General features: G+C 49.8%; 1 protein-coding gene across 1 annotated transcript; it reads right to left on the reverse strand.

Annotated features, from left to right (window-relative positions):
• Positions 1–795: 795 nt before the first annotated feature.
• COPG1 (COPI coat complex subunit gamma 1) lies at positions 796–27,139 on the reverse strand. The gene is made up of 24 exons (XM_008541213.2): positions 26,876–27,139; positions 25,875–25,927; positions 25,341–25,421; positions 25,006–25,077; positions 24,485–24,564; positions 23,244–23,319; positions 22,901–22,993; positions 22,400–22,486; positions 20,895–21,052; positions 20,664–20,797; positions 18,626–18,693; positions 18,180–18,368; positions 15,258–15,353; positions 12,986–13,229; positions 12,115–12,190; positions 10,535–10,638; positions 9,935–10,060; positions 9,552–9,620; positions 6,650–6,792; positions 6,155–6,326; positions 5,368–5,465; positions 3,667–3,805; positions 3,358–3,456; positions 796–1,266 (listed from the first exon to the last, which is right to left on the reverse strand). Exons 1-24 carry the CDS (start codon positions 27,057–27,059, stop codon positions 1,136–1,138), a joined length of 2,772 nt encoding a protein of 923 aa, XP_008539435.2. The 5' UTR covers positions 27,060–27,139; the 3' UTR covers positions 796–1,135.
• Positions 27,140–27,178: the final 39 nt, after the last annotated feature.

A 27,178-nucleotide genomic window follows, 5' to 3' on the forward strand; every position in this document is an offset into this window, starting at 1 on the left:
GGGAGCAGCGTCGTCTCCGTGGCCAGCCGGGCCGATGCGCCGGGGAGCCTGGGTCCTGCTCTGTGCAGCGGGAACCGTAACCAGGGCCCCAGGGCGATGTCGGGGGCCCTTCCCCGTGTTGCCGCCTGCCTCAGAGTTCGGGGCAAAGCTGAGCACCCATGAGGAAAACCTCCGTGAGCCACAGTCACTCTCAGACTTCTGTGGGCTCCAGAACGAGGCGTTCGGGGCCTCACCTTCCCCCGCCCCCAAGCCTGAACCTCTGAGGGGAGGGGGGAGGCCTGGTTTTTTAAACGGCTTTACAGGTGTATTTCAGCCACAAAGTCGGCTCGAGTTTAAAAGAGCAGCCGCGTGGCCCGAGGCCGCTTCCCTTCTGCATCTGCAGCCAACGGAGTGCTCTCGAAGGGCTGTTCTGCCCCTCCGTGCGGTCGCCGAACTGCACTGAACCGGGAGCGGGCGAACCCCAGGGCACGCGCCAGCTCCGACCTGAGGCTGGGGACACCCAGGGAGCGACCCCACCCCCCGGGCCCGCAGCATCCCCTGGAGGAGGAGGCTGGTGTGAGAGGGCGAGACCCAGCGCGTGAACTCCACGCGGCCGTTATTGCCTCCGCAGACCTGCGCTGCTCCTGTTCCCGGGCCTGGGGCTCCCACGCCCTGAGTGGGAGCGGCTCCTGCCCCCTGCAAAGTACAGCAGCCAAAGGGCTGTGGGTGCAAAGGGACAGAGCAGGTGTTCTCGGTGGGGCGGCCTCGAAGGGGAAGGTGGAGCCCTGAAGCATGAGCCTGCAGAAGTAGCAGTCGTTCAGTAAATACGTGCTGATTTATTTATAGGGACAAGATGGTTTTAGGGGGGATAAATTCGAGAGGAGACGCAAGCATTTTATTCATCTGCAATGTCCCTTCCCTGGCAGCAAGGGCAGCCAGTTCTAGGACAAGCTAAAACCATCCTCTACTTAAAAAAAAAAGTTACCCCTAGTAGTCCCGAGGCAGAGATTAAATTAAAAAGAAAACACCCTCAATGATTCCTAATTATTTCTGAATACACAGGCTTGAGGAGTTTCTACTGGGTTCAGGAGGACGCTGTGACTTCTGCGTAGTGCTGGGGGGAGAAGGGTGGGAGCAGGGCCTATGCAGGCTGGCCTCAGCCAACAGACGCCAAAATGATGTCTACTGGCAGCTCCTCCGAACTTCTGGCTGTCACCTGCATTGTTACTGTATCCAAAAGCAGCAGCCGGGAGCGCACCAGGATGTCATGACCACCCCGGAACACACCTAGAAGGGAAGAGGCAATAATTACAGGAGTGTAAGGCAGAAGGGGCTGCAGAGGCTAGGCTGAGGGTGGCGTTTGCAGCCACTGATCCGGGCAGCTCTCGTGCAGTGAAATGGGAGTGGCCTGGAACCAGGAGAGCTGGGCTGAATCCCTGAGGCTCATGTGCCTTACTCCGCTTCTCTCAGCTGCAGTATCATCTACAAAGTGGAGGAGATAATACTAACCGTATTTCAAGCTTCTGCCAAGCTCAAATACATTAATAGACATACAAGCCTCGTCCCTGATGTCAGAGGCTCTCACACGTTGGCTGGATCTAAGAGCACGATGAAGGGACAGCCCCCACCATGACAAAACTGCAGAGCAGGTGTCTGCAAGACCCAAGGACTGAGGGGCTTCAGTGGGCTTGGGGGCTGTCAGCTGTGAGCAGGGCACCGAAGCAGAGCTCCCTTCCCAACCCTGTTTATAAACACTCAGCAAAAAGCATCTCCCATTTCCTTCTGTTCACTGTTTTACGTGTGATAACTGTATTGCCCCTCCCCTTAAATAAAGAGTCATTATCTCTTAGAGAAACATCCAGAAACAGAAACATTTATATACAAAATGCTTTATCTAGAATTTGCTTTAAAATAATCTAAGGGAGGGGCTGGCCCTGTGGCCGAGTGGTTAAGTTCACCTGCTCCACTTCAGTGGCCTAGGGTTCACCAGTTCGGATCCTGCATGCAGACCTATACACTGCTCAAGCCATGCTGTGGCGGCATCCCACACAGAAGAACTAGAATGACTTACAACTAGGATATACAACTATGTACTGGGGCTTTGGGGAGGGAAAACAAAAAAGAGGAAGATTGGCAACAGATGTTAGCTCAGGGCCAATCTTACTCACCCTCCCCTCCCCCCCAAAAAAATCTAAGGGAGAGAATGGGTGGGGATATAGATGCTATTAGGTGTTTTAGCTGGAAGATGGGCACTCAGAGGTTCATTGTACTATTCAATTTTTGTGTATGTTTGAAAATTTCCAAGATGAATGCTTAAAATTCCATTCCTATTAGAAAAGACCAACAACCCAGTAGAAAATTAGATGAGGGATATGAAAACAATTCATAGAAAAGGAAACACAATGGCACTTAACGTTTGACAAGATGCTTAACTTCATTCAATATACAAGAAATGTAAAATAAATCTACACTAAGACACCATTTTTCACTAAGGCTGATAAAGATCATAAAATCTGATAATACAGTGTGTTGTCCAGAGTGGAGAGGAAAGGCATACAATTCCTATGGAAGGCAAGTGGAAATATTTATCGAAATGAGAAATGCACTTTGACCTGGTAATGCCTTGGGAAACTTATCCTATAGATATTCTCAGTGCACACGTGAAAAATAAAGTATGTGTGTATATATGTATATGTGATGTCTGGGATCATTCACTGTAGCCCTGTCTGTAACAGCAAAAGACTGGAACAGTCTAAGTGTTCCTTGATACGGCCGGTTCTGTAATCTATGGAACATCCACATAGTGGGATACGAGGCAGCTATACACAGGAACGAGGATTCAGTTTGGGATGAGGAAGAAGTTCTGGAGAGGATGGTGGTGACAAGTGCACAACAGCGTGAATGTACTTAATGCCACTGAACTGTACAAATGGTTAAAATGGTAAATTTTATGTTATGTATATTTTACCACAGTCAAAAGAAAGAAAGAATGAGGAAAGTCTATGTACTGATAGGGCAGATCTCCAAGATGCACTGTTGAGTGAAAAGCCAGGTCCAGAGCAATGTACATACCATGTGTACATAAACATTTGAGTTAAAAAAGGGAAATGTGTCTGTATTCACTTTTCTAGCCACAAAATCCCTGGAGGACAGAGCGGCATTGCCTGTAATAGTGACACTGGCCGCCCGTGGAAGGGAACGGATGACTGGCAGCAAGGGTTGGGAGGGGGACATTTCACTGTGGGTCTTTTTGCCCCTGGTGAGCCATCGGCACTGTGAGTTGGGATCCCTGTGTCCCCAGTGGGCGTGCGTTCCCAGGATGCAGTGGCATCTGCACTGCGAGCTGCCTAGGCCCCTCCACTCAGAAATGCCACTTACCAGCCAGGAGCAGCGTGTGGGTGTTCTTGTTATCCGGCACTTTGTCCGACCTCTCACAAGGGTGCATTCCCAGGAATTTCACAATATTGCCCACAGCCTCTGCACGGAGAAATCCCAGTATCATTAACCCACAGATCTTGTCTCCCTTTGTGCCACCACCACTCCCCATCCCCTAACCCTGCTCTGAGGGGCTTTTAATGAAGTGGCGTCTGAAGTATGCATTCTAGACATTGGCCCTGGATCCTTGGGGGCAGGGGGCGGGGAGGAGAGAAAGGGGAGAGGCACGCCAACAGTAGCCAAGGATTTTACCTTCAAGTGTCTTGATGGTTGACAAGGTGAATGTTTCCTCCTTCTCAAACTCATCTCCTACCTCATCCCAGGCTGCTTCGAAGTTCAGCTTCATGACCTTCTGGATGTGGTCAGCTACAGCGACTTCCAGGTCTTCCAGCTGGGGAGAGGGAGGGGGCCGTTAGGCACGCACTTCCAGGGGAGAAACTCCCTGCTTGTGCACCTCTGGGCCTCTGCTCTGTACTCGCTGCTCATCCTTTCCTGCAACACATTCAGCAGCTGCTTGCTCGGTGCTGAGCACTGTGCTAGGCTCTGGGGACACACAGCAACTTGACTGGGTCCCTGTCCTCAAGGTGGTCACAGCCAAGTGGCGTCCCTTCAACGGAAAACACCCTGACCCAGTAGCCACCTTAGGGTGTCAGCTGCAAGATTGCACCCCCTCTAGAGCCCCTAGAGTCAGCGCCTCAAGGATCCAGGGCCTGTAGAGAGCACTCACAGAGGTCTGCCTCCTGTGGCTCAGTCACTCCTATGACTCAGCAGGTCCTCCCCCTACCTTAGCTGTGTCCTCTGGGCCTACCTGTCCTGGACGCCCACCTCCATCCTAGCTGTGTCGTCCCTGAACTTGACACATAATTCTTCCCCCTACTTCGGACTGAGTGTACCCAAAGCTTCCCCATCCATTTCCCCAACACATCTTCCCTGAGCCCCTGCTCTTGTGGATGTGCCAGGTGCACATAAGCAGGATGTGGCTCCTACACAGCAGCACTGCCTCAGACCCGCCTCTCCCAAGGAGCTCACCTGGTCCTGGGGCAGTTCCTGCCCTTAGGGTCATTGCTGACTCAGGGAGGCCCCTCCTCGACAGTGGCGCTAGGATGACACAACCGTGCGTGTCAGTTATATTCCACAGTGACTGTCCCTCTAGTCATGAGGAGTTCTAGCAATCTCCAACCCCAGGCCAAGCATAACAGTCTGCACTCAGATGGCACTGAGCCACTGCCCCATCGTCAAACCCCAGAACGATCCTGCACTCGGTTCCATCCAAGCTCAGACAGGTGGAATTTGAAGGGCTATTTCACTGCATCAAAGGACCACCCAGCAGACACAAACTGATCCAATTACTCTAGAAAGCAAGCTGACAAAATGAATCAAAGAGTCTTAAAATCATGCTTATCCTTTGACCCAATTATTCCACTTCCAGGAATCTATCCTAAGGAGATAATCTGAAATGCAAATAAAAATTTGCACCCAAAGGGATGTTTAATGTAGCATTTATAGTGAAAATTTGGAATCCCAAATGCCTAACGTTAAAGGAAGACAGAGTCTAGTGAGTTATGACATATTTATGTAATAGAGGATTTCAAACTCATTAAAAAGTGTGTTTATAAAGTATTTATAATGACACAAGAAAATACTTACACCATGGTACTAAGTGAAAACAGCAAGATGTATAATGTATAGAATGACCTCAGCTATACAACTCCCTCACTCCAAAACCTCCCAAAGACTATGGGGTAATGTCCTCCTGTTTGTTTATGCTTTGTTTTTCTATTTCCCAAGTTTTGTTCTGCACATGAGCATGTATTTTTTAAGTTAAAAAAAAGTTTCAAAGAGAGCTGTAAAGCCCAAAACAGCAAGAAAGCGCTTCACGTCTCGTCAGCTCCTGGAGGGAGTTGCTCTGCAGCCTCAGGCACAGAACTGAGCCTCCTGACACTAGCTTCTTACCACATATTCATCCTCATAGCCATCATCATCGGTCTCCCCAGTGGTGGGGTCGCAGTCCTTGACAGTGAACTTCATCATGCAGCTGAACGTGCAGGCCACTGCAGGGAAGACAGGCTGGGTGGTCAGGATGTCCCCAGCCACTGTGGGGACGAGCTCCTCCTAGGGCAGGTGGCCATAGCCTGCTCTCTGGGTGTCTGCTATGTTATCGGTAGCAGCAACACGCCATCCAACTCCACAAATCTGGACAGGGATGCCACCACGTAGAAGGCAGGAGAGTGAAACCACGGGTATGAGGAGTCTCCTCGTGGGGAAGGAAGAAAGAGGGAAGCAGAGATGCTGTGGGATGGCTATGTCCACATAGTAGTCACAGGCCCACTGTCCAAGGTCTGGGAAAAGCAGCTGGTGGTTTCCTTGGGAGGAGTGGATTTGGGATGGTTCAGTATCGTGCCTTTGTGCTTTCATGGTACAATGAGCACTGGTCTGAGGCCCAGAGAGACCTGGGTTCTGCCTCCTACCAGCCGTGTGAACTTAGACAAGTCATTCCACCTGAGTCTGTTTCCTCATCTGGGAACAGGGACAGCATTACTTATCCCCATAGGCCTTCAGTGAGAATGAAATCAGATAATGCATGAGAAGTACCCAGGACTTAGCCATCATGCTGCTTCTCAGGACTGAAATAAGAGTTGAAGCTCTCATAGGAGACCAACGGCTAGTGCACAAGCTGCCCACCTCATCCTGATCCCGAGGGCTCCCACAAGGCCAGGGTAGTGTCTGGAGAAGGGCTCACCAGCTGTGGGGTCTTCCTTGGGCAGTGCCACCAGTGTGTAGCAGGTCCCAGGCTGGTTGTAGGGAAGGCTCCGGGCAGGCACGTAACAGAGCACCTCGTAGGCCTCAGTGGGCTCCATCTGCACCGTGACATTCTCCAAGGTCTGGTCGTTGAGTGTGTTCGTACAGTCAAACTGGACCACAGCGGAGAGGGGTTGCTTAGACACCACTCTAGGTCCAAGCCCTGCTGCCAGGAGGTCCTACCTCTCACCCTGTGGGCCAAAATGACCCCATCCCAGTCCCCCAGCCCAGGCTCCCTGTCTCCATGCTGACACTCAGGAGCCAGAGAGGTCCTAGGTCAAGGGTGAAAGAGACATACCGGCTGGTGACAGATCCTGTCATCAAATTGGGCTCCCAACCAATTCAGTATGGGGGAACCATGACCCTACAGGACCCATCACCCTGGGACCACTGCCTGGGCCCAAGCCCCAGCAGGGCCTCAGCCCTCCCTGCTCACCTGGAACACCATGTGGTCAGTGAAGGTGTGTTTGGTGCAGCGGACAACGTACTCTGTCTCTGACTCAGTGAGGGCCACAGGCTCAGGCGACGACTTGAAGAGGGGCCCCAGCCCACAGAATTCTGGCACTGCCGCCAACTGCTCTGAAACCCACAGGCCACATGTCCACTCAGCTTTTCAATTCCCAAACCAACTTGTGATGGTTTCTAATAAATGTTCATGCCCAATTCTCAAGGTCTTTCACTCTAGTGAGATGGATGGATGTCTATACGACTGGGTTACTCGCTATTTCCTAAATATATCAGTGCATTTTCTCGTCTCCCTAACTTTAAATTGTACCACCCACCACAAATACTCTTCTCCCCTCCATCCCATGAAAGACCTCAGAAGCAATAAACTGACTGGGAGACCCCACTGTCCTAGGCCTAATCCATTTGGAGACTCCCTCAACTTTAGCTCAGCAAGGATTCTTAAAAGGAGGTAGAAATTAGGAAGGACTAAGACGATGAGATGAATGCTGTCACAGCTAAAGAATCAGGCAAAAGAACAAACTGGTCCTATACATTTGTCAGTTAAGACAAATGCCAATAAGGAAATGTTTCAGAGTGTTGCAGAAAACCCAACTCAGGTGGTCTGTGGGCATCTGGTAAAGCCTATCCCTACACCCTGTAGCCAGGTTCCAGCACTGGGCTGGGCCCTCTGACCCGTCCAGGGGAATGAGGTATCTGGCAGCTGTCTGCACACATGGTGTCTGCCTATGATGGCTAGAGCTGCTGTCCCCTTCCCTGTTCCACGGCAGGGCAAGATTCCTCAAGCTAAAGGCACAGATCACCTGTGTCAGAATTATCTGGGGGTGGGGGCTTGTTAAAAATTCAGATTCCTGGACCCATCCCAAATCTGCTCTCTCAGAATCTCTGGAGTCGGGACGCAGGAATCTGCATTTCTAACAAGTTTCTTTAGATGACTCTTACGTATCCCGATATTTGAAGACCACTATGCTAAGATTTTCAACTTGTTTTCCCAATGAAATTGAACTCTGTAAGGACAGGAATTTTGCCCTGAGGGCAGGGATCTGCTATTCCGCCCTGTACTTAGTAGGTACTCAACTCATGTTTCAGGGATAGAGACAAGGGAGGCATTACTGTTATTATTTTGTTTTCTCCCCCTACAAAATGTCAGCCAATGTGACTGCGTCAGCCATTTGCTGCCTGAAGGACTGTATCTGATGAACATGCCAGCAAAAAGAGCCCAGAAAGAACCAGCTTAGATATCAGGAGGAACCTTTGGGCCTCCATGATCATCGGTCATCAGAGTGCTTTTCTACGGGAATTTATTTCACTGGTCGTCAGGTCTCTAGACCTAACACTTACTACCTGGGGGGTTCTGCTAGTAGCTATCAGCTAATGCCTCTGAGCTTCAGACTCTTCGTCAATAAAACAGATACAATAGTCTTGCTCACAAGGTTGTTCTGAAGATAAATGAGGCAGTAAGTGTCAAGATCTAGCAAAGTTCGTAGCATTTAACATGTGATGATAAATGAGGCTTTAGAAGACAGTTTAAAAATAGAACTGAAACCCTGTACGAGGCTTAGGAGGAGTCTCCCATGGAAAGTGTGGCAGAATGATGGCCCCCAAGATGTCCACGAGCTAAGCTCCAACTCTGTGAATATGTTATGTCACATGGTAAAAGGGACTTTGCAGATATGATTAAGTTGGATCTTGAGATGGGAGATTACCCTGGACTGTTTGGGTGGGCCCAATGTAATCACAAGGGTCCTTATGAGAGGAGGCAGAAGGGTCATGAAGAGGCTACACTGCTTTGAAGATGGAGGAAGGGGTCACTAGGCAAAGAATGCAGGCAGCCTCCGGAAGCTAGAAAAGGCAAGGAAACGATTCTCCCATAAGCCTCCAGAGGGAGCACAGCACTGACAACACAGGGAAACCCACTTTGGACTTAGGACCTCAGAACTGTAAGATAACCAATTTGCGTTGTGTTAAGCCATGAAGTTTGTGGCGATTTGTGATAACAGCAAGAGGGGAACAAATACAGAAGGAAAAGTTTCAAATTAGAGTGATCCAAGTTAGCTCAGGATCCTAGTTTTGCTGAATCTGAAAGATAATACGTTGACAGAAGACAAGATTCTGGAATGGAATGGAAAAGGGGGGATTTACTCCAATTCAACAATAACTGGGAGCCTACTGTGAGGAAGAAAGGCACTGTGCTAGGTGCTGTGAGAGAACAACAAAAGAACATGTGAAGAACCACACAGAACTATTTACAAGAAGATGGAAGAGCTGAGTAGAAGTGATGAGCTTAGGAGATCGGGGGGGGGGGGGGGGGCGCTTCACGAAGGAAGAGGCTAGTCCTTAAAGGTAGGAAGTCAATGGATAAAATGGTCTGGCAGTGAGATACACAGCCCCTCCCCTTAAAAAACACAAGACCAGAGGAACGGATGAATCCCTAGACAAAACCTTATAAGGCAGCGTGGACTAAACACATCTGGAATCCGAAAAAAAGTACAGTGTCTTTGGACCCAACTGTGCTGAATCAGACATTCTGAACTGGCCTGGGCTCCAGCGACCTGAGCCCTGAAAACCAAGGCCAGGTGGCACTCTGAGCCAGTTTGATCTGGATCTTAATTCCAGACCCTCCACTTTCCTGCTGTGCAACCTTGGGCACGTCACTTTCTCTGAACTTCCAATTCCTCAGACACCAAATGGACCTCATACCTCCACCTGAGGGTCAAATGTGCCATCTAAAAGTCTTCTCAGGGCCCAGCACTCAGCACAGACCCCACAAATGACAGTTCTTACTCTTCCTTCCCCTGAGGAGAGCAGCTACCCCCCAAAGCTGAGGAGCCCAAGTCCAGGTCCTGAGAACCCCACTGCGCACTGCCACTCACCCTGGAAGATCTCCTGCCGGGTGGCTGCCACTTTCTCAGGCTGCTTGGCTGCTGTGATGGGGGTGCTTTCTGCAGGAGCAAATACACATGGTGATCAACAACTCCAGTTACGGGGCAGCATGGTGTTGACCACAGTGCTACTACTTAGGGATTATAATTTCCAACCCTCCTGAGAGTGTGAAGTACAGAATATATGAGAAAGAGAGCAAATCTTTGTGTGTATGTGTCTCAATTTCCTGGAGCCAGAGGCAGAAAGGATTATTCCCTCCTCCCAGCACAACCCCATCCCTCCTGATTGGGTTTAGTGGCTTCGTGGCCAATGCAGACCCCGCAACGGAGGCCTGGACCTGAGGGCCTCTGAAAGGAACACAGGTGTTACTTACCTGTTCTCTGCTCTGCCATAGGAGTGGTGGCCAGGGGCACAGACTTGAGGTCAAAAGGTTTTTCTGACGGTTCTAGAGTGTACTGCTGCAGAGCCCTCTCCAGACCAGGGATGGATACGGTCAGACCTAAAGGCCAGTAGGAGAGAGGTCACTCTGCCTGGCACACATGACAGAACGAGCACCAGGGATCCCCCATGGAAGACTGAGGCATGAGGTCTAGGCTGTATGACCCTGGGAAAACCACCTAACCCTCTGAGCCTCCACTTTCTCATCTACGTCCTCCTTCATAGAACTGGTGTGGGGAGTAAAGTATACACAAGAGTGACTCAAAAAGGGTAAAGTACTATGCAAATACGGCAGAGGTCTTTATGAACGACTAGCATTTCAATTCACTGGGCTGTTCCCACCCACAATGGTGTAAACTGCATGACCCTAGGTCTCCCGAGGTCACAGTGATGCCATGAAATTGCCGTCCAAGTCCAGCCAACAGCATCTTGCCTCAGATTTTCCCTGCCAACAGAGGGTGTGCCTGCTCTGAATTGATGAGAAGAGCCACAGGTCCGATAGGCACCCAGATCAAAGACAGCCAGGGAGACTCACCATTTAGGATATAGCCTGCATTGAGGGCCTTCTGCTTCTGTTCCAGGACATTGAGATAAAAGGTGGCTCGGTCCCTTACTTCATTGTCATCATCCATCACACACCTGCAGCCAGAAGACAAGGTAATCTTGACTGGGGCCCCACAGGGGTGGCAGAAAGGATCCTGCAGGGCTTCATCAGAAGGTGGTGAAAGGAAGCAGGTCTTCTGAAGCCGAGAGTTCAGTCCCTGGATGTGGTATCCGGGCATCAAACACACAGGGGGCCCAGAAGACTCGAAATAATTAACTAGGAGGTAGCCATATTCATATTCCCTGGACTCTTTCCCTAAAGCCTACACAGTGAGGGAGGGAATCTCCTGTATCCAACAGCATACATCAAAAAAAGAATTTAATATGACCCAACAACTCCACTCCGAGATACATCCCCAAGAGAACTGAAAACATGTCACACAAAAACTTGTACATGAATGTTCATAGCAGCATTGTTTGCAAGAGCCAAAAAGTGGACAACAACCTAAATGTCCATCAACTGATGAACGGATACATCAAACATGCAATAAAAGGTTATTTGTCAATAAGAAAGAATGAAGTACTAGTACATGCTGCAACATGGATGAAACTGAAAACACTGTGAAGAAGCCAGACACACAAAAGGCCAGACATCGTATGACTGCAATTATAGGAAACGTCTAGAATGCGCAAATCCATAGAGACACAAAGTAGATGAGCCTAGGCCTGGGGGGAGGAGGTTTGAGGGGAGGGAGAAGTGACTACTAAAGAATGTAGGGTTTCTTTTTGGGGTGATAATGTTTTAAGCTTAGATTGTGGTGATGATTGTACAACTCTATGAATATACTAAAAATCACTGTATTACACATTTTAAATGAGTAAATTAGGGGCCGGCCCCATGGCCGAGTGGTTAAGTTCGCGTGTTCCACTTTGGCAGCCCAGGGTTTCACCAGTTCGGATGCTGGGGTGCGGACATGGCACTGCTCATCAGGCCATGCTGAGGCGGTGTCCCACATGCCACAACTAGAAGGACCCACAACTAAAATATACAACTATGTGCTGGGGGGATTTGGGGAGGAAAAAAAAAAAGACTAGCAATAGTTGTCAGCTCAGGTGCCAATCTTTAAAACTAAATAAATAAATGAGTGAATTATATGGTTTGTGAATAATATCTCAATAAAGCTATTTTTTTTAAAAAAAAATAACCAAATTAATAATGGTCATGCCTGGGTGGAGGGATTTTTGCATGACTTTGTTTTTCATGCTTTTCTATGCTATTTTTATTTTATTTTTTGCTGAGGAAGATTCGCCCTGATCCAACATTGGCTGCCAACCTTCCTCTTTTTGTATGTGAGCTGCTGCTACAGCATGGTCTCTGACAGATGAGTGGTATAGTTCCACGCCCAGGAACCAAACCTGGGCCTCCAAAGTGGAACGCACCAAATTTAACCACTAGGCCACTGGGGCTGGCCCAGTGCTTTCTATTTTTTACTTAAAATTCACAATTGTATAACTTTTCTCCCCCTTTTTAGTTAAAAAGAAACTCACCCGGGCCCTATGGCCCAGACTCACCTCTTCAGCAACACCAAGATACTGGGTAACATCTCTTCATTCTGTGCTCCAAACTTGGCCAGAGCACTCACAGCACCTGTGTTTATGAACCACATATGATTTACCTGATGGATGGGACAGCTCACCGCCTGGCACTTCCAGCGCTTCGAATGGGTCTCCAAGCAGAAGAGCCCCAGAGCCAAGCAGTCCCTAGCCAGGAAGCCTGAGCCCACTGCCAACATGAGCGGCTCTCACATCACCAATGGTGGATCTTGGCACCACCCAGCCTCAACTTCCTCATCTGCTTCATGGAAAAGGCAGTCCCATTCAGGGACTGTTTTCAGCATTAAATATGATGAGGCCACAGAAGCTGGCCACAAGGTCAGGCTTCTCAGCTTCTGTATACAAATGGCCTCAATTCGCAGTTAAGTTTTAGGTTAACACAAATGAGAAAATGAACTAATACTTAATGAATATCAATTACTGAAAGAGGAAAATATATCCAGCGGACAAGAGAAGAACAGTAAATTAAAAGTAAAATTAAGAATATGATCGTTGCACACAGAATTGTACACTCATTTAAAAAAGTGAATTTTATGGTACGTGAATTATATCTCAATAAGGCTATTATTAAAGAGAAAAAGCTAAATAAAAAAAAAGCTTAACACCAACATATTTAAAAAAAAAAAATCAACAAATTAGAGAGGCTAAGAACCATTCAACTAGACAACATCTAAGCATTGGAGGTCCTTCCTACAATATTATAAAAAATTAACCCTGTGAGGCAAGAACACCAAGTGCCCTCGTCCCCACTGGAGGCTCCGGCCCCTCTGCTGGGGCAGTCTAATCAAGAATTAGCTAAGAGCCCAAGTTCAGCCCTGCTCAGACCTACCTGCTCGGACCTCTTCGTGCTCCAAGACCACTCGGTTATAGATGAAGCGGATGTACTTGGAGGGGTTGTTGGTCTTGGGCCCCTCCTGGCCCAGGAGATGCAGGATGCGAGTGGCCAGCACAGTGAACTCGCAGTCTTCAATGAATTCGCACAGGTGTGACAGCCCTGTCTCCTTGCTCTCCGAGTTCTCCTCAATGATGCTGATGATGCAGTCCACAATGGCCCGCTTGTACTCAAAGCCGCCCTGCAGCGGGAGGGATCAAGCTGAGCAAGGAGGCTGCTCTTGCCAGAAGTGAGCCATGAGGCCCAGAGCTTAACCAGGACCAGGCACAGTGGTCCAAATACAGAACCTAGAGGCAAGGAACCTAGCTCTCTGGGCCTCAATCTCCTTTTTGTGTAAAACAAAAGCCTTAGACTACACGCTCACTGGACGCTACTCAGACCTCAAGGTCAAGTGGGGCACTTTCAGTAGCTGGTTTGATAGAAAACATTTTGGGTCTTATTTTTCTTCCTAACTTTGAGATAAAAGGCAGAACGGGTGGTGTAGATGCTATGGAAAACAGTATGGTAGCTCCTTAAAAACTTTTAAAAAATAGAATTACTATGTGATTTGGCAATTCTACTTCTGGGTATATACCCCAAAGAATTGAAAGCAGAGTCTCAAATAGATATTTGCACACCCACGTTCATAGCAGCATTATTCACAATAGCCAAAACATGGAAGCAACCCAACTGTCCATTGATGGATTAATTCATAAAGGCAATGTGGTCTATACATACAATGGAATATTATTCAGCATTCAAAAGGAAAGAAATTCTGACTCATGTTACAAGATGGATGAACTTTGAGGGCATTACGCTAAGTGAAATAAGCCAGACATAAAAAGACAAATAGTATATGATTCCACTTATATAAAATATCTAGAGTAGTCAAATTCATAGAGACAGAAGGTAGAATGGAGGCTGCCAGATACTGGGGGTAGAAGGAACTATTTCTGTCCAAGGGACAGGAAGTTTCAGTTTTGCAGGATGAGAAAGTTCCGGAGATCAGCTGCACAACAACATGAATATACTTGTGCTGTGTGTATTTTACCATATGCTGTTTGTACACTGTGTGAATTCCTTGTGTGTGAGTTACATTTCAGTGAGGCTGCTGTGTGAGCAGGTACTCTGAGAACCTTCCAACACTACTCTCACTATCAGTTCTACGGCTAGCAAACCAGCCTGGGGGAGACCAAGAAGTTCAGAGTAACTGCGAGGCTTTGCTGGCAGCTGCTGTGACTAGAGGATGACGCCCCACTGTGGGAGTGACAAACCTCTTCCAGCAGACAAGGTGCCATGTTCAAGTGCGGCACTCTAAGGAGTCAAAGTCTTTCTTACACTTAAGGAACCATGTGTTGTTCTGGGAGCCAGGGAGGTTGAGAGAAAACCATGGGCTTTGGAGCCAGACAGATCTTGGCTCAGATACTCCAAGATCAGGTCACCTTGGTCAGATGACCACAGGCAGGTCACTTCACCTCTCTGAGTCTCAGATATCTGATTTCTAAAGGGAGAAAATAGTGTCTGATGACAAGGCCAGTCACTAGGATCACACACTGTACACTGTGAAGTGTCTCCGAAGTGCCAGGCCCATTAGCTGAAGGCTCCCTAGACGTTAGCGCCCTCTTCCCTTCTGACACTCCTGGGAAACCCAAAGACACACAAGGCAACGGTTCCTCTACTGCCTCAGTCCAAGGGCCACTCTGGGGTTGGGGCAAAGGGGTACCAAATATCTGGGGACCAAAGCTAGCCCTTGAGCACTCTGCTTCTGCTCCTCTGAATTAACCGGTTTTGTTGAGACATCTAAGAAAGGTGGCATAAGTGAATCAGGAACAAAAATAGAACCAATGTCACAGTATTAGCACCAGCTTCACAAGAAACCACCCCTAGAGCTCTTGGAATGGCCCAGAATATTTGTATGCTAGACAACACCAGTACAGAGCACGTGTTTTCCCATCTTCCCCACAAACATTGCCTCGGGGCATCTGCTGTGTCTGTAAAGCCAGGGAAGTGAGTCATTATCATAATTACTAGCAATTGCTGCACGTTTTTACTGTTGGTCTGTGAGGAGTTTAAAGGGCTGCTGGCACCACGGAATCCAGCCAGTTAACAGGCTGATTTGGGCACACCCAAGAAGAACAGGCTCTCGGCTCCAAGTTGAGCACGGAGCCAGGAGCCAGGTCACTCCTTGTATCAGGAGACCTGGCATGTCCTGAATGCCCCCTACTCTTACCTCTTCCCGAAGCATAGTGAACAGGAAGTTCATAAGGACGGCGTGTTTGCGAGGATACTTCTGACACAGAGCACTGATGGCCTGGACAACCACCACCTGAGTCAAACAGACATGTGTGAGGAGCAGACCCCTGCCACCAGGATCAAGTCATTTGGTTCACTAAGTGCCAAAGGAGTCCTTTCCAAGGCAAGGCCAGGCCCTGGATGTGACACAAGGGCAAGGAGATGAGAGGAACTCCATCACCACCCTCAGGGAGCACGCAGCCCCAGAGCCATGTGGGGCAGGGTGGCATGGAGAGCAGTCCGAACAGCCCCAGGTCCAGACTCTGAGTCCCCAAAACTCTGCTTTTCTACTCAGACCTCAAGGTAAGTCTGAGAGCCCCACTCCGGATGGGGCTCCTTGTCCTGCTTCTCTCCCCTCCCCCTATTCCCATGCTTCCCACCCACCAGCTTTTCTGACTCTTCTTTCATCACGCCTGCCTCTGGGTATTCTGTCCTTGGCCATCTTCTCTTCTCACACAGTCTCTTTGGCAATCTTATCTCTTCCCATGGTTTTAATCACTTCTTCTATGCCACTGACGCCCAAATCTTTCTTGTCTGAGCTCAAGTGTTTCAAATGTCTACCAGACAGCTCCACCTGCTGCCCACAGGCACCTCAAACTCAACACGTCTGCAATTACCTTCCCTCTTTCCTTATCCAAGACCTGACCCTCTCCCTCCTTCCCAAAACTCATTACCACCATCAACCCAAACTAGAAAACGGCATCATCTCTGACAAAATTCACTCCCTTGGCCTTCATACACGCCTGCTAGTTGGCTCTGTTCCTTGAAGAGCTCTCAAACCATCCCTCCTTGCCCACTTCTGCAGCCTGCTTTAGGTGCCATCATCTCTTTTCTGAACTCCTGCGATAATGTCTCACCCTAGCTGATCCTCCAAGCTGCTCCAGAAGGATCTTTCGAATATGCAAATCTCACTGTGTCATTTCAGTATACAAAGCATTCTTAAAAACCCATAGGCAGAATTTATTTCTGCCTGCTTTGCATAATCCACACTATAGAACTTACCATACTATATAATTACTCATATTACTGTCTGCCCTGATTAAAACTCTCCAATAACATACTACATAATCCCATTTATGTAACAATTGTGACACAACCTAATTACATAATTGAGAACACAGTAGTGGTTGCCAGGGGTTAGGGATGGGAAGGAGGGAAGAGGTGTGGCTATATAGGATAACAACACAAGAAAGTCTTCTGGCTATGGTACAGCTGAGTATCTTGACTGTGGTAGAAGTTTTGCAAGACTACACAATGTGACAAAATTGCATAGAGCTTCATACACACACAGAGGCACCTGCATAACTGGTGAATAAACTATGGATTGTGCCAATGCTGGTTGACATTATACTGTGGTTGTGTGGGTACTGGAGGAGAGAGTTGGGGAAGGGGGTGCACAAGACTTCTCAGTACATTTCTCTTTTTTTTTTTTTCCCTGCTTTTTCTTCCCAAATCCCCCAAGTATACAGTGTATATTTTAGTTGTGGGTCCCTCCAGTTGTGGCATGTGGGACACCGCCTCAATGTGACCTAATGAGTGGTGCCATGTCCGCTCCCAGGATCCGAACTGGCGAAACCCTGGACCCCCGAAGCGGAGCACGCGAACTTAACCACTCGGCCACGGGGCCGGCCCCAGTACATTTCTTCTCTTTTTCTTTTTCTTTTAAAGATTGGCACCTGAGATAGCATCTGTTGCCAATCTTTTTTTTTCCCCTTTCTTCTCCCCAAAGCCCCCAGTACACAGTTGTGTATTCTAGTGGCAGCTCCTTCTGACTGTGCTATGTGGGATGCCACCTCAGCACGGCCTGACAAGCTGTACCATGTCTGCACCCAGAATCCAAACCAGCAAAACCCTGGGCCACCAAAGCACAGCAAGTGAACTTAACCATTCGGCCACGGGGCCAGCCCCAGTACATTTCTTTGTAACCTCCTGTGAACTATTTCAAAACAAAAGTTAAAAGAGGGCCAGGTCAGGTGGCCTAGTGGTTAAGTTCAGCATGATCCACTTCAGCGGCCCAGGTTCAGCTCCTCGACATGGACCTATACCACTGTGTTATCAGCCATGCTGTGCTGGTGGCCCACATCCTAAAATACAGAGGAAGATTGGCACAGATGTTAGCTCAGGGCGAATCTTCCTCAGCAAAAAAATAAATAAAACAAAACTAAAAAAAATTAAAAACTAAAGATACTTCCGAAAAAACTCTACAATACCTTCCTTAAAATCAAAACTCTCTATCATGACCCACAAAGTCTTACATGACCTAGCGCCTCCCTACTCTCTGGCTTCATCACCTACGACTAGCCCCAAAGCTCCCAACCCCCTCACAGGCTGCCTCTCTCCCTCCTGTCCACAACAACTTGGTGCCTGCCTTTCATCCTGGATCTTCCCCCAGCCAGCCCTCTCACATTCCCAGACCATGCTTCTCCTTGGGAACCTCCACTGCATTTCCACTTCTCTGCTCTGCCAGTGTCTGAAACGATCTCATCGGAGCACTTATTTACTTGTTTACTGTTTACCTCCCCTCATTAGAAAGTAAGCTCCAGGACAGCAGATCCCTGTCTTGCTCACTCCTATGTTCCCCTCTCCAAACACTCTACATAGTATACAACAAGTGCACCAAAACACTTCAGGAATTAATACAGGAATCCAAATGGCCTGGAAGCTACTGGTCTTGCAGTATACAGGAATAATATGGACAAAGGCCTACAGGCAGGACTGTGTGCATCTCCCAAGACCAAACCCTGTGAAGGGCCACATGCCAGCCTTCTCCATGAGTCCTCCGGCATGACCAGCCCCTCAGGTCAATCCGGCACGGAGGGCAGGCACAGAGGCTCTTCCTTACTCCGGGAACTGAGGGTACCTTGAATTCATCCGAGATCTCTGACATAAAGGAGGAGATCTGCTTCATGAGGCGGTCAATGCTGCTCTCGCTGCCCGTCTTGAGGAGGGTGGTGATGGCCAGTGTGGCAATACTGCGATTCGAATCTGTAACCAGGTTCTCCAGGTCCAGATTACAGGCTGTCACTGCTGATGGATGCTTCATGGCAACCTATTTTAGGAAGAAAGAGATAAAGAGAATAGGGATGAGAGATTAAAAAAAGGACTGTCATTCCACTGGATGGGTTTGGCCTAGTCAGAGGTCCTTCAGATGAGCTCATCTCACCATCTGGAAGAAAATAAGTGACCAGGGCTACACCTTTCACAGTCCAGGTCAGGGGCTAGGAAACACCTCTAGCGGGATCAGACCACCTCCCCCAAGCCTCTCCAAAGGCCAGGCCCCCATTCCACCCACCCTTGGACTCTTACCTTATTGAGGGTGCGGACCGCGGCATAGCGGAGAGCAGCCTTGGGTGAGCTGCAGAAGAGCTGAAGCACTGTGGGGAGACAGATGCCACAGGTCAGGCTGTTTCACTGCCTGGCAGGTGGAAAAACCCAGGGAGGCCTCCAGGGAAGGGCAGGAACAGGGCCTCAAGGGCGTACAAGGGCTCTGAGGCTGCTCAGACTCAAACCCTCTGCTCAGTTCATTTCCCTGCTGGCACTCCCACCCCAACCAAGGAAGAGAGCTCTTTTCTCCCTGGTGCCAGGAGCAAAGAGGCCTTAATATGCTCATGAGAACCCAGTGGTTCTCACAACAGCTGCTGTTTGCTGAGCACCTGCTGTGTACCAGGCACTGTGTGGAGGAGCGGCCGTGCCTCGTCTCAATGACCCCTCACAACCCCACGACAGCTACTGTTCTTATCCCTGTTTGACAGACAAAGACTGAAGCACAAAGGGGTAAAGCAACACAAGTGACTCTGGGTTAGCAGCCAGCGAGTGGCAGGAGCAGGACTGAAGTCCAGGACTGCTGGCATCTAAAGCCTGAGTCCTTGACTCCCATGACGTGAAACTCTACTCCTCTCTTCGGGGGCATGTGCAGAAGCCAGAACTTCCTCAGTCCTGCCTTAAACAGGTGCCTCAGTTCCTCTCCTACATCAGCACACGGCAGGCAGCACGTCCCTCCCTGTGCTTTGGTTGTCAGGAAGCTCAGGGCTCCATTCTGCACTCCCTATGTCGTGAACAGGACTGTTGTTCTCTGCAGGATCCATGTTCCTTTCTTCATAACTTGGCTTTTGTTCCCTTAGACTTTTTCAGCACCTATTTGTTTTCCTTAAATAAGATAACCCTTATTTTGAACGCTCTGTCTTACTTATATCTTTTCTTATTCTGGAAACATGGGGACTATAATAAGAACAAATAAACACCCAAACCAGTGAATGGATTCATTTAGCTCTTTTGTGTTTGTCTCTGAAGAGGAAGGGAGACATCTCTCCTCAAACACAAGCCCCATCTCTCTGCCTGACCAGTTTTATAGTATTATTATGGACAATATTTGAAAAGCAGGAGGTCCAATCCTTCCTAAAAATCTGCAACTTGAGCTCTCCTGACATAAAATCTTGGCTTTCAATGGGTTTTCTTCTCTAGAATGCTCTCCCCCTCTCCCACTCTTTGAATCTGGGTTTAGAACCCAGAAGAATCTCCTCTTTTCTAACTTCTCAATGTACCCGCTTTCCAGTCCCAACTCCTTCACACATCCTCACATGCTTGCTATTCTAATACACAGTGAGATCTCAACACCCAGGGCAGGGTCCTGCACAAACCAGGCCCGATTACCCACACACTGGATCCCAACAACTTAACCCTGGTGGATCCTTCTGAATAACCAGAGAGAACACTTATGCTGTGTTCACCACGGTGTGAGGCACCGTTCTCAGCCATTTGTATAGATCACACAAGTTTACTGCCTACCCTGACCCTGCGTAACAGGCACAATTACCATGCACATTCTAGAGAAGAAGGTGGAGCACAGAGAGGGTAGATGACTTGTCCAGGCTCACCCAGCTGGTAAGTGGTAGAGCCGGGACTCCAACCTGGGCTATCGGGCTCCAGCGTGCAGGCTCCAAATGACTCCTATGTATTGCTGTCTCCTTGCCCTGAGATGGCTCAGGCCCTAGAGAGCACGTGCTGGCCATAAATCCTGGGTTCTTCCACCAGGCCCTCTTGCCATAGCTAGCCAGCCTGATAGGCCGCAGAATAGCTTTGAACTTCACCTCTGCCACTCGCCTCAGCCTCATCAGTGGTTAAGATGGAACTAAAAGTACCCTATCCCCCAATACGTAACCCATGGGAGAAGCCCTGGTCCAGTGCTGGGCAGAGAGTAGGGCTTACCAGGTACTGATGTCTTCTCTTACCATGAGACTGTGGCTTATTTGAGGGCATTTTCTTTCTTTCCCTCAACCCCCGGCCCAGGGCCCAGTTCCCAGCAGGCACAAACATGTGAGGCTGGGGTGAAGGAATGTCTGGTAACCTGACACAGCTGGGGCCAGCTCTTTGGCACTGCAGCCTGGCAGATTGACGATGGCCGAGGCGGCTTCATACACCACCATCTCATGCTTGTTGCGCAAGCAGCTCTCGATGAAGTCAAACAGTGGGCTGTCACGGCTACAAAAGAACAAGGGCGGCAAAAAGCAGCTGGGGATGGCCCAGCATGGTAAGCTGAATGAGGCAGCATCCTGCCAGAGGAGACAAAAGCTGTTACCTGCCATCCTCCTCTTCCAGCTGCTTGCTGGCCACCCGGATCATCATGCAATAGGCAAAGGGAGACTTGAGGCCATGCCGGGTGAACTTGCTGATCATCTTATTGACGGCCAGGCGGTCATTCTTACGCACATGGTACAGGAGCCCCAGGGCATGGTACTACAGGACAGGAGACAGCAGCAGAGCACAGGAATGTGAAGCTCAGGTCTTCCAGCTGTATGGCCCTGGGTGGCCACCCCATCTCTCTGGGCTTCAGCCTTCTCATTGCTAAGATGGGCATCGTAGCAGCTACCTAACAGAGTGGCTGTGACAATTCCCCCAGATGCTCTGTATGGAGAGCCCCCAGCACAAAGCTCAACAAACCACATGAGTGTGTCTGCAGTTCTCGTTCTCACCCCTTGATTTCAGCAACGGCCTCAATGGGCATCATGAGTACAGATGTGGAGGGGAACAGATGCCACAGAGAGAAACAGTGGGAGGAGACCAAGCGTCTTTTGACAAGAAAGGGAAAGTGTGAGCCAGGCCCCAAGCACGGACATGTGTTGTAAGGTGCTGTGCAGCACACCTCAGACATGAGACCTTACAACGTAGGGTAAGCCTTACGGAGGGCAGACCTTACATAGGGTAAACCCTACAACACCCTGATGGTAGATATTCTTATCCCCACTGACCTGCCCAAGGACTCGCGGCTGGTACTGGCAAAGCTAGGTCTGGAGGGCCTAAAGTCCAGGGACTGCCCTTCTGGAGATGCAAGGTGCGCAGACTTATTTCTTGTCCCCTCTGCTTTTTGGTTTCCTTGCCAGAGTGGCATTCAAAGGCTATGACATGGAAGCTGTGTGGGCCTTCTATGTGGGAAGCTCCTGTTACCCTAGGAAGTGTTCTGAGGGGCCACAGCTGGCCCTAGAGGCAAGAATCAGTACAAAGGCTGAGGAGAGAGGGGGCAGGTAAACACAAAGGAAGCACCTCCAGGGCTGTGGCAGATGAGTCAGATGTTATAGATGCCGCTGCATTTGACCTTCACGGCTTTGTGAGGCAGGGACTTTCACTCACATTTTACAGACAAGGAAATCAAGACTTGGAGAGATCAAAGGAATTCCTGGCCTAGGTCACTAAAGAAGAGTTATGTAGATGAAAGTCCGCCAAGATTATGTCCATGCATCACCAACAAAGCCAGCTTGGCAAAGGCCCTCTGCTTTCCTCAGTGAGGTTTGCTACATGGCATACCCCAAAACAATACTCAGCTGGTTATCAAAATACATGAATATCTTGGCACCAGCTGGTAAGCAGTCTCTAACCCAATCTCTCCCAGCTCCCACCTCCCACCCATCCCAAGTGGTACCCTGAATGCTTTTCTAAAACTCCCAAGTCTCCCCACAATCCAATGACAAAGGATTAAAGCCTGCTTTGGCTAGAGGCACCAGGATCTCCGTGGTGACTGTCCATTCTGGCCAGTGCCATGCTATCTGCCTAAGTATTGTAAATAACACTGCTCCACTCACATCTCACCTGGACCATGATGTTATCACTGGATGCTGCCTCCTGGGCCTCATTCACCCAGCGCTTGACCATGTCAAAGCTGCACTTCAGCAGGTGCTATGGGCAACAGGGCACATTAAGGACCAGGCAGGCAGAAGGCTCTCCCATCACACCTCCTGGGCTCAGCTCTCAGTTCAGCCCAGCTCTGGGTCTTCCCTCTCTATTGGCCTGGTCTTCTGACACAGTGCACAAACTCAGGACGGCTCCCACCCTCACTCTCCCCACCCTGGCAGAAGATTTCCTACCAGGCCCAAACTCCAACAACCTGTCACCCCAAGGGATGGGTCAAGGCCCCTCCTCAACCAACCCAGAGGTCCCCAGGTGCTTGTCACTGACAAGGCGGGTGGGACTCTCAGATGTGGGGATACAAAAACACTTCTCTTTTCTACTGGAAAGCAACTCATATTTTCTTCAGTTTCCCAATCCACCCCCTGCCCCTGGCCCCACAGGGCCCCAGCCACAGCTACACACCAGGGAAGACACCAGGGCGGAGCTGGAGACACTGGGCACCTTGTCCACGATAGCCTGTTTCATGTAGCGCTCAATAGCCTGCAGCATGGTGCTCTGTGGGGACAAGGCGGGGTGGGCAGGAGGAGGCCCAACTGGTCCTCAGCAGCCCTCAGGAGGGCAGGTGATGGGGTGTGGAGGAAGGAAGCAAATGTGTTTTCTGTATTCCTGCACCGCCCCCCACCCCATCTCCTGGCTCAGTGCTTTGCCCAGGAGACGAGACCACCTAAAGCGTGCAAAGGATGAGCCTGAGCCTCGATGAGAAGCGGGGAAAGAGAGGGCTGGCTTGGCGGGGCAGCAGACTCACGTCAGTGATCTGGCAGAGGGCTCGTACGGCCGGGCCCCGGTAGTTGTCTTCTTTCCCGGTCATGTCCTTTGTCAGGCTGCAGGGCAGGGGAGAAAGCCTTGTCCACACACAGTAGCTTGCCCTGCCCTGCCCAAGCCCAAATCCCCACCCAGCCCTCTCCAGCTCCCGTCACCTCATCACCTGCCTGGATCACTACACCATTGTCCTAACAAGCATTTTCTCTGTATTCTTAATCCTTCCAAGCCAAACTCCAGACAGCAGCCAAAGGAATTTTTATAAAACTCAAAACTGACCAGGTCATTCCTCTGCCTTGACTAAAACATCCCTTAGGCTTCTGACTGCCATTTCCCTCAAGTGCAAACTCCTTAACAGAGAAGTCCCCAAACTCTCTCCTCTCCCAGCCTTTGCACATGCTGTTTCCTCAGCCTGGAGCACGCCTCGCCCCTCACCTCCACCTCTGTCCTGCCATTTCTCATTCACCCCTCAGGACACCACTCCAACAGTTCTTGGAGGCCTTTCCTGATCAAATGCAAGCTGGGGGCCTTCTGGTCTGCTCTCACAGCCCATCATACTTCCTGTGATAATCCATATGATACCCGATCTTAAGGGCCGACTGCCTGGTTATTTCTCTGTAAATTTTCGGGCTGCAGAGGCCATGTCTCTCGTTTGCTGCTCTGTTCCCAGAAGTACACATAACGACTGGTAGACACTCAATAAATATTTTCTCAATGGACCTACAAACAAATATATAACATCCCCCTGCCCAAAAAAATGTGGCAGGAAGAAATAAGAGAACTGAGTCCCAGTTCTTAAGGGCAGAGACTATACCTCAGTCACCTCTGCACCCTGAGTCACTCAGCCTGATGCAGAAACCAACACTGGGTAAGCAAGCCTATTTGAACACTTCTATATTCTTTATGTCTGCTTTTCTTGTGTTCTCTCCGGGTACCCACTAAAGTCTTCATGAAAGTTCCAGGCTGGCTCAGTTGACTAAGAGGCATCAAGTGAAGGAAGGGTTTGTACCTGAGCAAAGGCCAGAGAATTAAAGGGGAAACAGCACACTCTGGAGGCTGTCATGCCATGGGCTGGGCAGCAGTAAGTGAATGATGAGAGAGAGAGAGAGGAAAGGACGCCTGGCAATATGTCAAACAAAGTCTCTCATCGCCAGGTACACATGAGAAAAAATGGCCTCTGTATCAATGGAACCCATCAGAGGAGCCATCCACAGACCCAAGATGCACCTGCTGGTGACGATGATGACATCCTCTGCGATGCAAGACATCTCCTTGATGGTCAAGTAGCACATGCGACGAAGGGTGGGCTGGGAAAGAAATGGGAAAAGCCCTATGACCCCTGGCTCAGCATGAGGGCGAGGGGAAGGAAAAGAAAACTCCACTCTTGGGGCTGGCCCTGTGGCATAGTGGTTAAATCCAGTGTGCTCCACTCTGGCAGCCCAGGTTTGCAAGTTCGGATCTCGGGCACGGACCTACACCACTTGTCAGTCATACTGTGGCAGCAACTCACATACAAAAGAGAGGAAGACCGGCACAGATGTTAGCTCAGTGACAATCTTCCTCAAGCCAAAAAAAAGAGGAAGACTGGCAACATATGTTAGTTCAGAGAATTCTCCTCACTAACAAAAGAAAACTCCAACCTACACAAAGGCAGTCCACACTGATAGGTGAGGTGACTTTCCCTTGGCCCTCCCACCACCCTGTCACAGCTGCCCCCTCTTGAGGAAAGCTAGGGGTGGCACACTTACATCATTGGACTGAAAGAGCTTGGTCATGGCAAAGAAGGCCTCCGTTGCTTCAGTGGTCCCTAGGTGCTCCCCCTATTGTAATCAAGAAAGAAGTCTCAGCCTGGGACAGAGGGGCCAGAAGGCCCTTCCTGCCAGATCAGTCCAGGCCAGATCTTCGGACCCTGCGGAGGGTCCATTAAAGGCAACATATCAGAGTTGGACGCTGAGGAGACCCAGAGGGGAGCCAGTGATTATAACCATACAGTGGCTGTCGAACAGCCTAATGGCTGTTTGACTTATACAACCCCCAACATGCCCCGACACCGTTTTCCCACCCCCAAGCCTCACTCTGTTACCTGGTTGATGAGGTAAAGGATCTTGGTGAGGATGTGGGCACATTTCCGAGGGTTGATGGGAGTTTCGTTAAATACACGGGCCTGAGAAGAAGCAACCAAGAATATTACCCTCCATCCCAGCTTATTTCCCTTCCATTGACTCCCTTCAAGCACACACAAGCTCTGAGAAGACTCAGAATAAATAAAGACACTTGCCTGGACAAGCTTATTGTCATAAGGAAAGAGTTTTGAGTTTTTCTCCTTAATTTATCTATTAACAACTCCTGCAATCTTCCCTAAGCATTACTTAGGAGTGTGCTGACTTATTGACTAACAGATACTAGTAAACACTTGTTAGCTAGAAAGAGAAATGAACAACAACAACAGAAGTGTAAGTACAAGGAACACTCTCCAGGAACAAAGTTTTCCTGTCTTTCTAAAAACAGGCTTCTCCTCTAGTGTTTTTTAAACCAGCACTTTGAATGTATTAGTATTCTGATCACATCAATCATGAATATTTATGATGGAAGATACAGGGGAGCAAATGACACTTGCCTCCTGGAGTACTGCACTCTTCTCAAGGTGCTGGAATGGGTTGGAGCCTCCACCTACAATCAGAGAACAGAAAACATTAAATAGAGGTTGTGACCCTGAGTTTCAGAAAGATGTCCCTATCATCTACCTACTCAAGTTGCAACTCCTCTGGAATGGCAATCAAAGCTTTACAATCTGCCTACAGATACCACTGCTGTCCCACAAGGGAGCTCCACTCTACCCAAAACCACTTATTCAGTCACCCAGGAGCCCTGCTACAGTCCTTCTGTGCCTCTCATAGCATCCTGTCTTGCATTCATTTATGCAACTGGTACTTAACTGAGTCCCTACTATGTGCAGGGACCACCATCTCCCCCACACCTGGGACTCCTTCACAGAACGTGTCACATTTGTAATTAGTTACAGGTGATTATCTGATGGATGTCCGTCTCCTCCATTATGCCTGTTACCATTCTAATATTTCCAGCCCAGGCACTGAGTGTCTCACTTGTTCTACCGCAGTATCAGAACATAGTACAGTTCCTGGCACGCAGTAAGCGATCAATACATGTTTGCTGAGAAAATGAATGAAAGAGTCACGGTTCTCAGCCACAGGACACTGGCTCCGAAAACTGCGCCCCAGTCTGGCCAACACCAACGCAGCCCCGGCGAATCCCAAGAGGTCGGACGGAGAAAGTAAAGGAACATCTGGCTCAGTTCCCTCCCTTGATAGATGGGGAAACTGAGGCCCAAAGAGGCACGTGACCCGCCCAAGGTCACCCAGCGAATCGGGGCCCGAGCTTACGAATGGGGCGTGGGGGGGAGAGCTGGAGAGCACGCTCGGGCTCTCCGAGGTCTGCCACTGACCAGTGGTGGACCTTAGGACAAGCCCCTGTCCCTCACTGGGCCTCGGCCCCGGGTCAGGACAGAAGCCCCAAAGGAGGGCTCCCACGGAGGGTGCCGAGAGCCTGCGCGGGGTTCCGGCCTCCCCCAGGCCAACGTACAGGCCTGGGCACCCTCACCCGATTCCTCGTCCTTCTTGTCGAATTTCTTCAGCATGGTGGTGCCAGCGGGGGCGCAACGCAGTAGCTCTGTACTGGACCGCGACAGCCAGCTACAGCAGTCGAGCGGCGACTCCACACAGCCCACTTCCGGCCGGCCACGTCGCCCTGCGCTTTGCGCAAGCGCACCCCGCGCCCTGCGCATGCGCACATTCCGGCCGCGCAGCCGCGTCCGGCGTTAACCCTGTCCCCGCCGGGCAGGGGCGGGGGAGGCTGGGGGCCGGGGCCGGGGCCGGGGCCGGGGTCTTGGGAGGAAGGTGAGCG

The sequence above is a fragment of the Equus przewalskii genome, chromosome 15 (genome assembly GCF_037783145.1).
Source record: "Equus przewalskii isolate Varuska chromosome 15, EquPr2, whole genome shotgun sequence".
Taxonomy (NCBI): domain Eukaryota; kingdom Metazoa; phylum Chordata; class Mammalia; order Perissodactyla; family Equidae; genus Equus; species Equus przewalskii.